The 13,650-nt window shown below is 38.8% G+C and overlaps 1 protein-coding gene across 6 annotated transcripts in view; it reads left to right on the top strand.

The window, feature by feature from the left end:
- The window catches only part of PRDM10 (PR/SET domain 10), a 96,244-nt gene that overhangs the window by 36,468 nt on the left and 46,126 nt on the right, over nucleotides 1–13,650 (top strand). For 3 of the 6 annotated variants that reach the window (XM_072822710.1, XM_072822714.1, XM_072822709.1), the window contains exons 3-4: nucleotides 212–376; nucleotides 2,436–2,495. In XM_072822710.1, coding sequence (XP_072678811.1) covers nucleotides 212–376; nucleotides 2,436–2,495 — 225 coding nt within the window. The remainder of the gene's footprint in view (nucleotides 1–211; nucleotides 377–2,435; nucleotides 2,496–13,650) is intronic. The other 3 variants (XM_072822713.1, XM_072822712.1, XM_072822711.1) reach the window with 2 other exon arrangements.

The following is a 13,650-nucleotide window of genomic DNA, read 5'->3' as shown; positions in this document are numbered from 1 at the left end:
TACTAAGTAGTAAATCAGTGACAAGGTCCTTGGATCCTGTCTCCCAAGTCACTAACAGCATAGACGAAAACATGTCAGTTCTCATTCTCCTTTCTTTGGGGGATATTTTAGAAACTCAATCATGTACTGTGCTTAGTCAACCCCATGTCTTTGTGAGATTGGTTTTGTGCTACAAGGACACTTGCTACACACTTGCTGCTTTTTGCCCCAGGTACACTTTGTTCCCGACGCTGGAACTGTGGCTCAGATTGTCTACACCGATGACCAGGTTCGTCCGCCCCAGCAGGTGGTGTACACAGCAGATGGTGCCTCCTACACGTCAGTGGATGGTCCTGAGCATACACTGGTGTACATCCATCCTGTGGAAGCCGCACAGGCACGTGAAGGATTGTTGCTTACAGTTTGTTTGTTAATTGGTCAACTCCCCAAGGACTTACGTTTACTCTCTGCCAGCTACTGCACTAGGTGCTGGTGATGTGAGCTATGATGCAGAAAAGATGTGTGCTCTTCAGGAGCTTATCACCAACCTGGCAGAGGCAGACATGCTTTATTTATTTAAATTAAATGCAAAAAGGTGTCAGAGCACTAGCCTCCTAGGATTTCTTGTCCCAGTGATCCTTGACTAGATTATCAACTTGTTACTTTTCTTATGTATCAAGAACCATCTCAAAAATGGCATGTAGTTCTGTATAGATTCATCACAGGTGGGTCAGTGAAAACATACAAATTATTTCAGCTAAATGTATAAGCAGAAAGTCCTACTACTCACTTATGAACTGCTACTAATTGATCATTTACTGATTTGTAGGACTCTAATAGAAGCAAAGGTGAGAACAGTGCAATTAGAACAACTTTATTTTTCTCTCCCTGACTTGGAGTGTTAGTTGCCAAATGCATGACACATATATATAAATATTAGTTTGTATGTTAGCCCTTTAGAATGTACAGAGCACTTTTAAAAATATTAAAAAAAATAAATTCCATACTTTTATAGTAGAATCTTGGTAATAAAAATTTGCCCTCATGCAATATTTATTTAATTAAGAGGCTCAAATCACTCCCAAGAAGTGGGGCCTACTTTACTAATAACTTTCAAATCTCTATAAAGATGAAATCACCAAGTTGTCCGATGCTACTCTTAGTATGTCTCTGCTTCATTTGAATTCCCTAACTATATTAAAATAAGGTAAAAAAAAATAACATAAGGTCAGATGGTTTATGTAAAGAATGTCCTATAGGCAGCTTTAGTTTATGACTGTTACTAAATGTCTGACTTATGATAATTTTTAAGGTTTATTTATTTTATTTGAGTCATCTCTATACCCAATGTGTGGGGCTCAGACTCACAGCCCCAAGAGCAAGAGTTACATGCTCTTCTGACACTTGTGATAATTTTTTATTTATTATTATTATTTTAAATACTTTATTTATTTATTCATGAGAGACACAGAGAGAGAGGCAGAAACACAGGTAGAGGGAGAAGCAGGCTCCCTGCAGGGAGCCCGATATGTGACTTGATCCCAGGACCCCAGGATCATGCCCTGAGCCAAAGGCAGATGCTCAACCCCTGAGCCACCCAGGTGTCCCACTTGTGATAATTTTTAAATAGCAAGTCAAAGAAATCATACAACTGGCTGAAATTCTCTTACGTGTACCTCTGGAATCAAAACTTAAACATAGTTCTTATTCCCCTGGCTTTGCTAAAGCCCTGGGCAAATTAGAAGAAAGAATATTTTTCTGGCTTAGTGATATTCTGTGGTGCCCTGGCTAAAATAGTTTTGAAGATTTTCCTTCTCTAATTAGTTTTGCTGTATCATGGCCCAAATTATTATGTGTTTATAATGAGAACTTTTAACAATTATGATTTTACTGACTATCCAGGAATGAATCTATGGAACATTAAATTCAGTTTATTTCCCTTCTACTTCTTTTTTGATAATAAGCATGCATTCATATTTGAAAGATATCCTTGTGCATGTACTAGTCTTCTGTCTGTCTGATGTCTCCATCCATTTTCACCTAATTGCGAGTCTACTGTGATACAGTGTTATGTGTGAACATATGCACCCTGTTCATGCCATGTCTCGTACGCTTTTGTGACATACATTTTAATTAGCTGTAACATTTCAACCTCAAGAGAGATTTTGCTTAAGAGTAAAATTGTCAAGTATGTTAGCCAGTTGAGATGGTTAACTTATCAATCTCTTTGGAACCATCTAAATGAAAGGCTTTGATTAAAAGTAAGAATACTATATCTTCTTTATTAATGAAGGATTATTACTAGCTATGTGGGAATTAAGTCTGTCAAGAATTGGTGCTTAGCAGTAGGATAATTTTTCATGTATAGGCAAGCCGTCTAAAGATGTATTGATAGGTTGTTTCTGTTGTTGTTTTTTTTTTTTTGTTTTTGTTTTTGTTTTTGTTTTTTTGTCTAGACTCTGTTTACAGACCCAGGGCAGGTAGCTTATGTCCAACAGGATGCTACAGCTCAGCAGGTAATGAGTTGCTTTTTTGCTTTTTTATTGTTTTCCTTTCCCTGGAATACACCCCAACCCCCTCACCAACCCAGCCCTCTGGACTCTGCATTCTCTGGCTGTCTGCTTCTTATGTATTAAGAATGGTCTCTATTTCCTTTAATGAAAACAAAGCAAAACATCACACCAACACATTGTAATCAGTACATATTGAAATAGTCTGGTAATACAAAAAATGGTTTGTCAGGGAAATTAAAAAAAAAACAAGTATATTAATGGGATATTGGTTCAAATGCTAACGAATAATTCTGAGTTTGTAAGTGTCTCTTTTTGGAAATTTGGGAAGATTTCGGTACTTTGTCTATTTTTAAATATTGAGAAAAAAACTTATGCTTAAATTACATATAAATTTGATAGTGGTCTTCCTTATTCTAGCTTCTGAAAAACTGATATTTTTCTTGGTTTTCTTTTATTTTTTAAAATTATTTAAGAGATTTTATTCATTTAGAGAGGGTGCGAACAGGGGTAGGTGAAGAGGAAGAGGAAGAGAGAGAAAATCTCCAGTGGGCTTTGCGCTGAACTCAGAGCCTGGTGCTCTTGATCCCATGACCCTGAGATCCTGACCTGAGCCGAAATCAAGAGTTGGAGGCTTAACTGACTGAGCCACCCAGGCGCTCCCTCTTCTTGGTTTTCTTTTAAAACATTTCTTTTATCTATATTTCTAATATATCCTATTTGACTTGAGGTGTTTCTTCCTTATTTTCCTACAGATTAGGAAAATGATGAAGGTGTAGAAGCAGGGCGCTTGGGTGGCTCAGTCAGTTAAGAGTCTCTCTTCAGGGCAGCCCCGGTGGCTTGGCAGTTTAGTGCAGCCTTCAGCCCAGGGCGTGATTCTGGAGACCCAGGATCGAGTCCCACGTCGGGCTTCTTGCATGGCGCCTGCTTCTCCCTCTGCCTGTGTCTCTGCCTCTCTCTCTCTCTGTGTCTCTCATGAATAAATAAATAAAATATTAAAAAAAAAAAAGAGTCTCTCTTCAGCTCAGGTCATGGTCTCAGGGTTGTGGGATGGAGCCCCACATCATCGGGCTCCCTGCTGGGTGAGGAACCTGCTTCTCCCACTACCTCTGCCCCCTCTGCCCATGCTCATGCTCTTTCACTTTGCTTTCTTTCTCTCAAATAAATAAATAAAATCCTTTTTTTTTTAATCAATAAAATCTTAAAAAAAAAAGTTAAAAAAAAAGAAGGCGTTGAAGCTAGATACCCTTGGTCTTACTCTAAAGGGAATATGGCTGTCATTTAGCTGTACCACTGTCATGGGTGATTATTAAGTAAATTCCCTTTAGTAAGAACTTCGTGCATTTAAATTTTTTTAGTAGACGATTCAGATACTTCCATTTAAAAATGTGAAAAGCGAACAATAGTTTTATTAATATTATTTATGAAATGGAGAGAGAATTCTGAGGAGTCATTGTCATTAGAAGTTTTGGTTGAATTTAATCCTGATTGATAGTAATCTGCAATCTTGCAGCGTCTCTGAACTTGAATGAGAATCTGTCTTAATGTATGTAGGCTGCTGTGATGGAATTCAATACACTGGCTTATGAACAACAGAAATCTACTTCTCATAGTTCTGGAGGCTGGGAAGTCATGGGCTGGCAGATTCTGGTGAGGGCTTACTTTCTGGTTCATAATCAGCAGTCTTCTTGCTCAGGCTCGCATGACCAAAGTGGTGGGTGAGGTCTGTGGAGCACCCCCCCCTTTTAATTTTAATTTGTTTCCTATTTTTAAGTAGGCTCCATGCCAACCTGGGGCTTAAACTCATGACCCCACGATCAAGAGTCCTGAGCCAGCCAGGAGTCTGGGTTTTTATAAGGATGATAATCCCATTCATGAGGGCTCCACCTTCAATACCTAATCACCACTCAGAGGCCCCACCTCCTAATACCATCACACTGAGGATCTGTTTTCTTTATTTTAATTTTATTATTTATTTAATTCCCTGTGTAGTTAATATATGGTGTTATATTAGTTTCAGCTGTGGTCATTAGCTTTCAACATATACAATTTGGGGAGAGACAGTCTATAGCAGTGTTATTTTACTTTAATCATTTTGTAATAATTAGGTATATGCTTGAAAAAACAAATCCTGTCCATTTCTGTGAATATTTATTGATTCCATCAAGCAAGCAATGGGTAGGTTTAATTCGTTTTGACAATTTGGCAAGAAAAAATAAAAGGAAATACCTTTGTCTTGCATAGACGATTAGTTTATTCACTCATTTTTGGAGTAATAATTTTTTTTCATAAAAGAATTGAAGCAATATAAAAAAAAGTAGTACATAAAAAATACCCCCAACAAATTCTGCCCAGAAACATCCTCATGAGCTTTATAGTTGGTAACTATTATTCTAGACATGCAAAGACAAACAAACATGAGGTGTGCGGTGGGGGGTTGGGAAATGGCATGTGCTCTAAATGCTGTTATTAATCTAAATGCTTTAAACTGAAATTTACTTGAGCAGAAGAAAAAGAAATTGAGGTGAAAGTGAAGGAGGTTGGAGTCATCATATTCTCTAAATTGCACTTGAGTGTCAGTCCTGTGTTGTCCTTAGCTCCGGCTGTGATGACAAGGACATCTGCACACTGACACTTCCTCCCACCGTCCTCTCTGCTTTTCCGTGTTGTTAGGTGCATTTTTATTGTGACTAATAAATTTATGTCTTGTTCAGTAACCACGGTTATTTAGAGCTTTGTTCCATTCTCTGCTGGCATTTAATTTGTAGAAATCATGAGTCTAATTTATTTTCCTCATTCCTTTTCTACCTTAATGCCATTTTGGTACTTTCTTTATCCTTGAAGTTTTTTTTGTTTTTTTTTTTTTTTATCCTTGAAGTTTTTCTTGGAAGTCTAATGACTTCACCAGCATGTGAATTAGAATTTCCTAGGACAGTGTGTGTCCTTTAGATGTATAGGTTAAGACTTTATTTCAGGAAAGTTTTCGTCTGTCAGACCTTTGAAAATCTTTCTGGTTTTGTTTGGTGTGTTCACTTTTCTGGAACATCAGCTGTGAATATATTGACTCTTTTTTTGCCTTTCATACCTAACCTGTTCTCTATAATCATTTCTTTTTTCTTTAAAGATCTATTTATGGGATCCCTGGGTGGCGCAGGGGTTTGGCGCCTGCCTTTGGCCCAGGGCGCGATCCTGGAGACCCGGGATCAAATCCCACATCGGGCTCCCAGTGCATGGAGCCTGCTTCTCCCTCTGCCTGTGTCTCTGCTTCTCTCTGTGTCTCTCATGAATAAATAAACAAAATCTTAAAAAAAAAATAAAGATCTATTTATTTATTAGTGAGAGACAGAGAAAGAGACAGAGACACAGGCAGAGACACAGGCAGAGGGAGAAGCAGGTTCCCTGTGGAGAGCCTGATGTGGGACTTGATCCTGGACCCTGGGATCACACTCTGAGTCAAAGGCAGATGCTCAACTGCTGAGCCACCCAGGCATCCCTAATCATTTCTTTCTTTCTTCCTTTCTTTCTTTCTTTCTTTCTTTCTTTCTTTCTTTCTTTCTTTCTTTCTTTCTTTCTTTCTTTCTTTTTTAAGATTCATTTATTTTAGAGAGAGAGAGCAGGGGGAGGTACAGAGGAAGAGGGAGCGAGAACATCTCAAACAGACTCCACTCTGAGCGTGGAGCCCAACATGGGGCTTGATCCCAGGGACCATGAGGTCATGACATGAGTTGAAATCAAGAGTCAGACACCTAACTGACTGAGCTACTGAGGCGCCCCTCTATACTCATTTTTATATCTATTTTTTTCCTATATTATTTGTGTAGTTTCCTTTATGTTCACCATATTTCTTACTGTGTGGGTTTTTCACTCTTTAATTAACTTATACATATAGAAAAGTGCAAAAGATTGTAAGCATGTAGTGTAACCATCGCTCAGATTAAACAATATAATATTCCCAGCTCCTAAAAGCCAACCTCATGCTTTCCCCTAATCACTTCTCCTTTCTTTCTCCTCAAACGTAACTACTCTCCTGTTTGCTAACACCATAAATTAACTTTCCATGTTTTTTTACTTTCCATGGCTTTGAACTGTATGTAAATGGAAATACTTGGTATCATTTCTTTTCTTTGTGGCTTCTCTTGTTCACCGTGCTGCTCGGGGAGATCCATTCATGTTTTTGGGTGTAGCTGTTTTGGGGTTTTGTTTCCTTCTAGTTTTACTGCTATCTAGTGTTCAGTTTTATGAATGTCCAACAAAGGATCACAAGAGTGTGATCCTTTCTCCACTTTGTTCTTCGAGAGTTTCTTGGTCTTTTGCTTTGCTTTTCCATATATGTGTTAGAATCAACCTGGAAGTTTTCACAAAAGTCCTGCCAGATTGCGACTCAAATTTCATTGGATCTATGAATCAGATTCTGAAGAATTGACACCTTTATAATTTTTAGTCCTCCAGTCTGTGACATGATATATTCCTAAGTTTAAAATAAAAGTTAAAAAATTGTCTTCAGGTAGAGGTGTTGTACATCTTTCAATAGACTTATTCCTAGATATTTAGTGTGTTTTGATGCTATTATAAATGGTATAATTTAAAAATTTTTCATTTCCTAACTTTTATTTTGGATTTTCTTGATAAATAGTCATGTTATCTGTGAATACTGACAGTTTTCTTTCTTTCCAATCCCTCCCAAATGCTATATCTTTTAATTTTATTTCTTTTTTTGTTCCCTTTTTTGCCTATTGGCTGGGATCTACATTGTTGGACAGAGTGGTGCTAGTAGGTTTCTTTTTTTCTTTCCTGCTCTCATAGGAAACATTTTCACTATTAAGAATGATGTGTAGTGTAGGATTTATTTTATTTTATTTTATTTTATTTTATTTTATTTTATTTATTAAAAAAAATTTTTTTTTTGATTTTTTTTAAAAAAATATTTGTTCATGAAAGACAGAGAGAGAGAGAGAGAGAGAGGCAGAGACACAGGCAGAGTGAGAAGCAAGCTCCATGCAGGATCCCCGACGTGGGACTAGATCCCAGGACCCCAGGATCACGCCCTGGACCAAAGGCAGATGCTCAACCGCTGAGCCACCCAGGTGTCCCTAGTGTAGGATTTTTATAAAAAGAATACCCTTGATCAGCTGAAGGAAGTTCTTTTTATTTTTAGTTTTTAATGAGTGTTTATTAATTGATATTATTATTCATGCATATTGATTTTTATCAAATGCTTTTTCTGAATCTATTGAGCTTTTTCTTCACTTTACTGTTAATATAATGAATTATATTAATTGAATTTACAGATTAAGCCAGCCTTGCCCTCTGGAATAAACTCTATTTTATTGTTCTCCTGTGAGTCTAAATTTGGATTTGATGTGTTAATATTTTGTTTGGGATTTTGCATATATTTTAAAAATATTTTATTTATTTATTCATCAGAGACACAGAGAGGCAGAGACATAGGCAGAGGTAGAAGCAGACTCTCTGCGGGGAGCCTGATAATGGGACTCCATCCTAGGACCCCGGGATTGCAACCTGAGCCTGAGCCTAAGGCTGATGCTCAACCACAGAGCCACCCAGGTGTCCCAGATTTTGCATATTTATTCAGTAGTCCATTGTGTTTTTAGCCAGAGTATTGGATTTTTTCTCCTTTCTTCTTTTTGATTTTTTTCTTTTAAAATAGCTTCCAAATATCAAATCACTATGTTGCATATCTGAAACTAATATGTCAATTATTATTAAAAAATTATCATTAAAAAAAAGAACAGAAAACAAAGGTAGCTTTCATCTTGAGTTTTTTTCTTTTAATAGCATCCCGAAAAGCTACATCATCATTGAATATATTCTAAGAGCTTACTATTGTTTATATTTTCTGTTTATTGTCTTATATGTATGTTATTTCCTTTTTTTTTTGCTACTGTATAGAATGTTGCCGTAGATGTCATATCAGCTTATTTCCTTAGCATAAATAAATTCCCCAAAGTGAAATGATAGAGACTAGAGGTCTTCATATTTAAAATTATTTAGGAACCAAGATTTTTTTGTGAAAGTGAAAGAAGATTTCACTTAATAAATAGTCATGTTGTCTGTGAATATTGACAGTTTTCTTTCTTTCCAATCCCTCCCAAAAAAATCAGAAGATTTTTACAAGTGTAAAAATCAAACAAGTTAAAAACCTAGATTCCTAAATCTGAATTAGAGTATTAGCATGAACTTGTAATGTGTTTTCTCTTAAAACATATATTTTCTAATTTGGGCCACTGGAAAGGTTTATTAGCCAGAGTCATCAATCCAGTAGCAATGAGCCAATGTGGTCTCTAATACAATTTTCCAGTAAAAGGAATCCGGGCTCCATAGGGAAATGGCAGATTCTAGCTCTGGGGCAGGAAACACATAAGATGTGCCTGAAATGTCATGTCTTATCAGAATACAAGGACATTAGAGAAAACTTCTGGGGCCCTATGGAAAGAATTCACGATCCAGCTTGAAAGGGCCAAAATGTGGCATTATATTTTCCTATAAAAGCAGTAGGATATCTACAATAGGTTAAAATACTTTAAATATATTTAAAATCTGTAAGTTTATATTAATATTAAAAAAATAACTCATTGGTCAATCTTTGAGGATGCTGGGAGACCCACCACATTATTCAAAAAAAATGGTGAATGATGGCAAGGAATCCAGCCTTTCTCTCTGGATGTACTCAGGTAAACAATTATTTGATGAAGGAAATTTCTTTATAGAAGCATTCCAACTAATAAATGAAGAGAGGATGATTGGCGTGGAATATTGCCATTTTTCATTTCCTAATGAAATGGGGATCTAGGCAATGATCATCAACAATAATCTGCAATGGCCAGGAAAAAGCTGATGAGGCACTTTATGATGGATAGAACAACCTAACCCTCTGGACACTGTTCATACCACTGTGGGCCTCCTGGTGTTGTCTCTCCCATTGCATTTTACCACATATGAAGTCCCAAAAAACTGAACCTGAATTTGATCGAGTCTCCAGATTCCACTTCCAGCTTGTAGGAAGCACAGTAAACAAAATGGAACAACTAAAAGACACACAAGGATGCAATCAGCAAAATCTGACTGTGGGAAGATCTCGAGGACAAATGACCTAGTTTCTTCCACATGTAAGTTGTGAAGGAAAAGAAGGGGAAAAGGAATTTACAGATTCAAGGAGACATTATCAGTCAGATGCGATATGTGGACCCTGTTTGGGTCTTGATTTCAACGAACTATTAAAAACAGCAGTATGAGACAGTTGGGGACATTCTAACACCTACTAGGTATTTGATGATAATAGGGAATGATTGATTTTTTTTTTTTAGATATGGTAATACATAAAATATGTAAGTTCTTTTCCTTTTAAGATATCTGCTAAGCCATTTACAGATGAAAATATATGTCTGAGGTCTGTTTCAAAATAATCTAGTAGGGGGAGCATGGGTGGGAGGATAGTAGACATAAAGTTAGCTGTGAGTTGATAATTGTTGAAGCTGAGTGATGGGTGCATCAGGTTTATTATACTATTCTTTCTCTCTGATGTGTTTGAAATTTATTATTATAAATGGGAAAGTTATTTTGATAAAACTTTCTAAAAGGCTTTGCAGATGCTGAAAAAACTTACATTCCCACCCACAATACACGAGAATGCCTATTTACACTCACCCTTGCCACACTGAGTATTTGCATTCTTCTAAAACTGTGCTAATCTGATAGCCAAAATGGCATTTTGTTGTTTTAATATTAAGGCATGGTTTTAATTAGAACTTTTGCTGCCACTGGCACCTCAAAGAGCCCTTCATCTTCTTTAATCTCCAGAAACAATCTGCTCGTCTCATGTTTTGTAGGCAGATAGCTCTATGAACCCTGGCATTACAAGGCAGTGTAACTTTTGGCTTAGTACCTTGCCTTACTGCTGTTTCCTTTCAGCCAGCATGGTTTTTATTTCTGGCTATAATAAATACCTCCGAGATTGTCAGTTTATTCTGTGACCTGGAAAAATTCAGGATAGAAAGTTAGAGAGTTCAACACAGATGATGGATGCTTCCTGCCTCCTCCCACCCCCCTTCAATGGTTTATAGTGGTAGCAAAATTCACTTGAAGCCTTTTCCATAAATGCATCCCCTTGTCCTTAAGAAAGATACTGGCAGTCTCTGGACCTAGAAGCAGTCTCCCCGTTGTTTCTGAAAGTGAACATGTGTGACTCCCCACACACTGAGAAGGAAATATGCTACACTGATAATTGGTCTCAGTAGGGATCCAGAAGCATTCTGTTGTATTTGCTGCCGTCCAATGTAGTTTCATATTCCACTTCTCAGATAAATTGTATCCTGCAATGCATTATTTCTGAAATTACATTTCAGAAATAATAACAGAGGGTGATGCTAGGTGGGAAGGAGAAAGTATACCCTAAGTTTTACAAATTCTTTTTCCTTTTGCCATGTCTTAGTGTGCATGACCAAGTGCACGGGATTAACGTATTTTCGCTGCTCATTCACTTCCTCTAAGTGAAATTGGCACACACAGCTCCTATCCTTGCTGCCTGGCTGGTGCCTCAGGAGCAGGTGTGCTTACCTTGTGGCTCTGGTATGCAAGGTGTGCGTGATGTGTACCTCCTTGGGCGCCCTCCTTGGACAGACTCAACTCCCTAGGAACCAATTGCGATGTGGTGGAAAAAGCAGAGTCAGAAATTGAATTTCGTCCCTGTCACTTAGGAGCAGTGTGGTCATGTTACCCAACCTCAAAGGAATTTAAATACATGCCTAGCTCTCCTGAAATACCAGTCAGATTGGAATTGTTACTTAAACAAATGTGTAAGGTGTGCCTACTGTGTGTCAAGGCCTGTGCTACGTAGGAATACACAGTGGTTACCCAGAAGTGATTGTCATGAACTCCCTTGTCCCTTTCCAACAGTGGCCCCTGTGATTCTGGGCTACATGCAGCCTCTGTTTTAGCGTCAGTTCTTCAAGCTAATGTGGATGTGTTCTCAAGCCTTGTCTTTGCTGCAGCCTCTTAGGAGAGTTCCAGCATCCTCCAGGGGGGAGGATGTTGTTGGGACTATGTTAATGTCACCTTTCTCAGTGGTGGCGAGAGGCCAGCGGTAGCCTTGTCTAACTGCAGTCTTTCTAGCAGCATCTATTGGGAAAAAATCAACAAAAAAAAAAACATCGTGGCTTCACTGGGCTGACCCTGGATTACTGAATTCATTCTTTTCAGTTGGCTCTGCAAAGCGATAAAGAATGTATGAGAGTCAAGGTGGATATCTATGCTGTAGTTTGTTCAGGGTGTGATAACATTCATCACAAACGCTGGCCTGAAATTGAAGTGGCTTGGAATAGGGGGCGAGACAGCATGGAGCTCTCAGGCAGCAAGAATAGCTTGGGGGAGGGATGGGAAGGGGTGCAGGGGGGCGCAAGGGGGTGCAGGGGGAGAGGTGGCACATGCGGCTTCATTGCCCGAAGCCTCCTGCTCTTTTCCTTGGGGAGTCCCACTTCAGTGGGTTTTTTTTTTCTGTTTTCACTGAGGCTGAAGCATTTCCCTGAATTTTGTCCTCTTACATAAAGCCTCTGAAAGGCCCTGAGCCAGAGATGAAATGTCACAGAGGAGTCTGGCTCCTGGGTTAAATGGATGCATGTTTAAGCACGCGCATGCTATTTTGAGGTGACTGGTTTTATCCGCTCTCTGGAGCCTGTTTCAGATGTCGGGCAATGATCTTTAGCTGCCGGATAGGTCACATTCTGTGTACACGCACGATGCTGCGTCTTCACGGAGTTTAAGGAGTTCTTAGAAGCACAACTGAAAGAGAATCCTCTGTGAATACTGTAGAGCTTCTCTACATGCTTGAAGGGGTTGATGTCATTTCTTAAGGGCCAAACATGTTTATACAAATGAGTCTTCATTGAATCCCTGCTACGTGTGAGCTGTCTCGTAAGGTTGCAGACGATATATGTGATATCTCGGTCCCTAAAGAACTTATGATAAGAGTAATCGATTCTTGCTAATATTAAGCACTTTCTAAAGGCCAGACACCCTACTACTGGCCTCACATATGTACAGTGTCACTTAATCCTCATGGCAACCAGTGACGTATGTATTACTGTGTCCATTTTACAGATAAAGAAACTGAGGTTCAGAGAAGTTTATTAACTTGCCAAGGAGTAGGGCCAGGATTTTGATCCAAGTCTCCGTGGCTCCAAAGCCCATGGTCTACTTCCCTGATGTGCAGTTGGAGAGACGAGAAGGGGTCACGCAAAAATGCATACTAATTGAAATCTGGATGGTGTTTGGCAATGAATACAAAGCTATGAGGGACAGCTAAAGTGTGATATGTCGGAATCAAGATTCTAAAAGATCTTGGCGGACTGGAAGAAGAGAAAAAGTGATAAAATGAAATATACTGGTGATAAATGCAATATCCCCCCTACCCCCCACATACACTTAAGTAAAACTCAGCTATTTAAGTCATGAGGAGGAGTGAAATGGCTTAATAGCATGATGTGAGGGAAAAAAAAGGACTCAGGGATTTTAGTTATTTGCCAGTTCAAAGTGGGTCAGCAGTAGAACAATGGCTGTCATGAATGTTAATGTAATCTGAAGCCATATTCATTAAAAAATGTGGAATCCATTAAGGGATAAGTGAAGACAACAGAATGATGAGGGATCTGGAAACTGGGCCATGGGAAAACAATTGGGCAAATTAGTGGTTTTGGTCTTAAAATATTTGAAGGACTCAGTGTCTTCACTGATTCTATGTCCCTCGAGGGAAAAGGTGCAGGTCCTGGCCACCGTGTGAAGATGCGCACGGGGAGACCTTGACCCCACAGAACCATCCCTGAATGAGTCCAAATGATTCGGGCTGCCTGGTGAGGTGATGAAATGTTGGCGCAGAGGCTGAACGAGGCTGTAGGGCAGGATTCTATGACTCCAGATGCTACAGGTATCAGAGGAGAGGAGAGTCAGGGAGAGCTCGAGTGCTCAAGGGTGGTTGATGGAGACACTGGAACCCAACAGGATTTGGAAGATTGGCGAGGCAAGAACATTCTAGGCGAGGACAACAACAGAGGAAGATAAAGAAAAGTGGAGTAGGCATTAAAAAAACTTGCTTTATTTATTGAACTGGAAAGGGACGTGGCTTGAGTATGATTTATGGTGCTAATTGGGA

This window comes from Canis lupus, chromosome 3 (assembly GCF_048164855.1).
Source record: "Canis lupus baileyi chromosome 3, mCanLup2.hap1, whole genome shotgun sequence".
Lineage (NCBI taxonomy): Eukaryota > Metazoa > Chordata > Mammalia > Carnivora > Canidae > Canis > Canis lupus.
The sequence above is the reverse complement of the archived record's forward strand: the minus strand, read 5'-3'. Positions and strand labels throughout refer to the sequence as shown.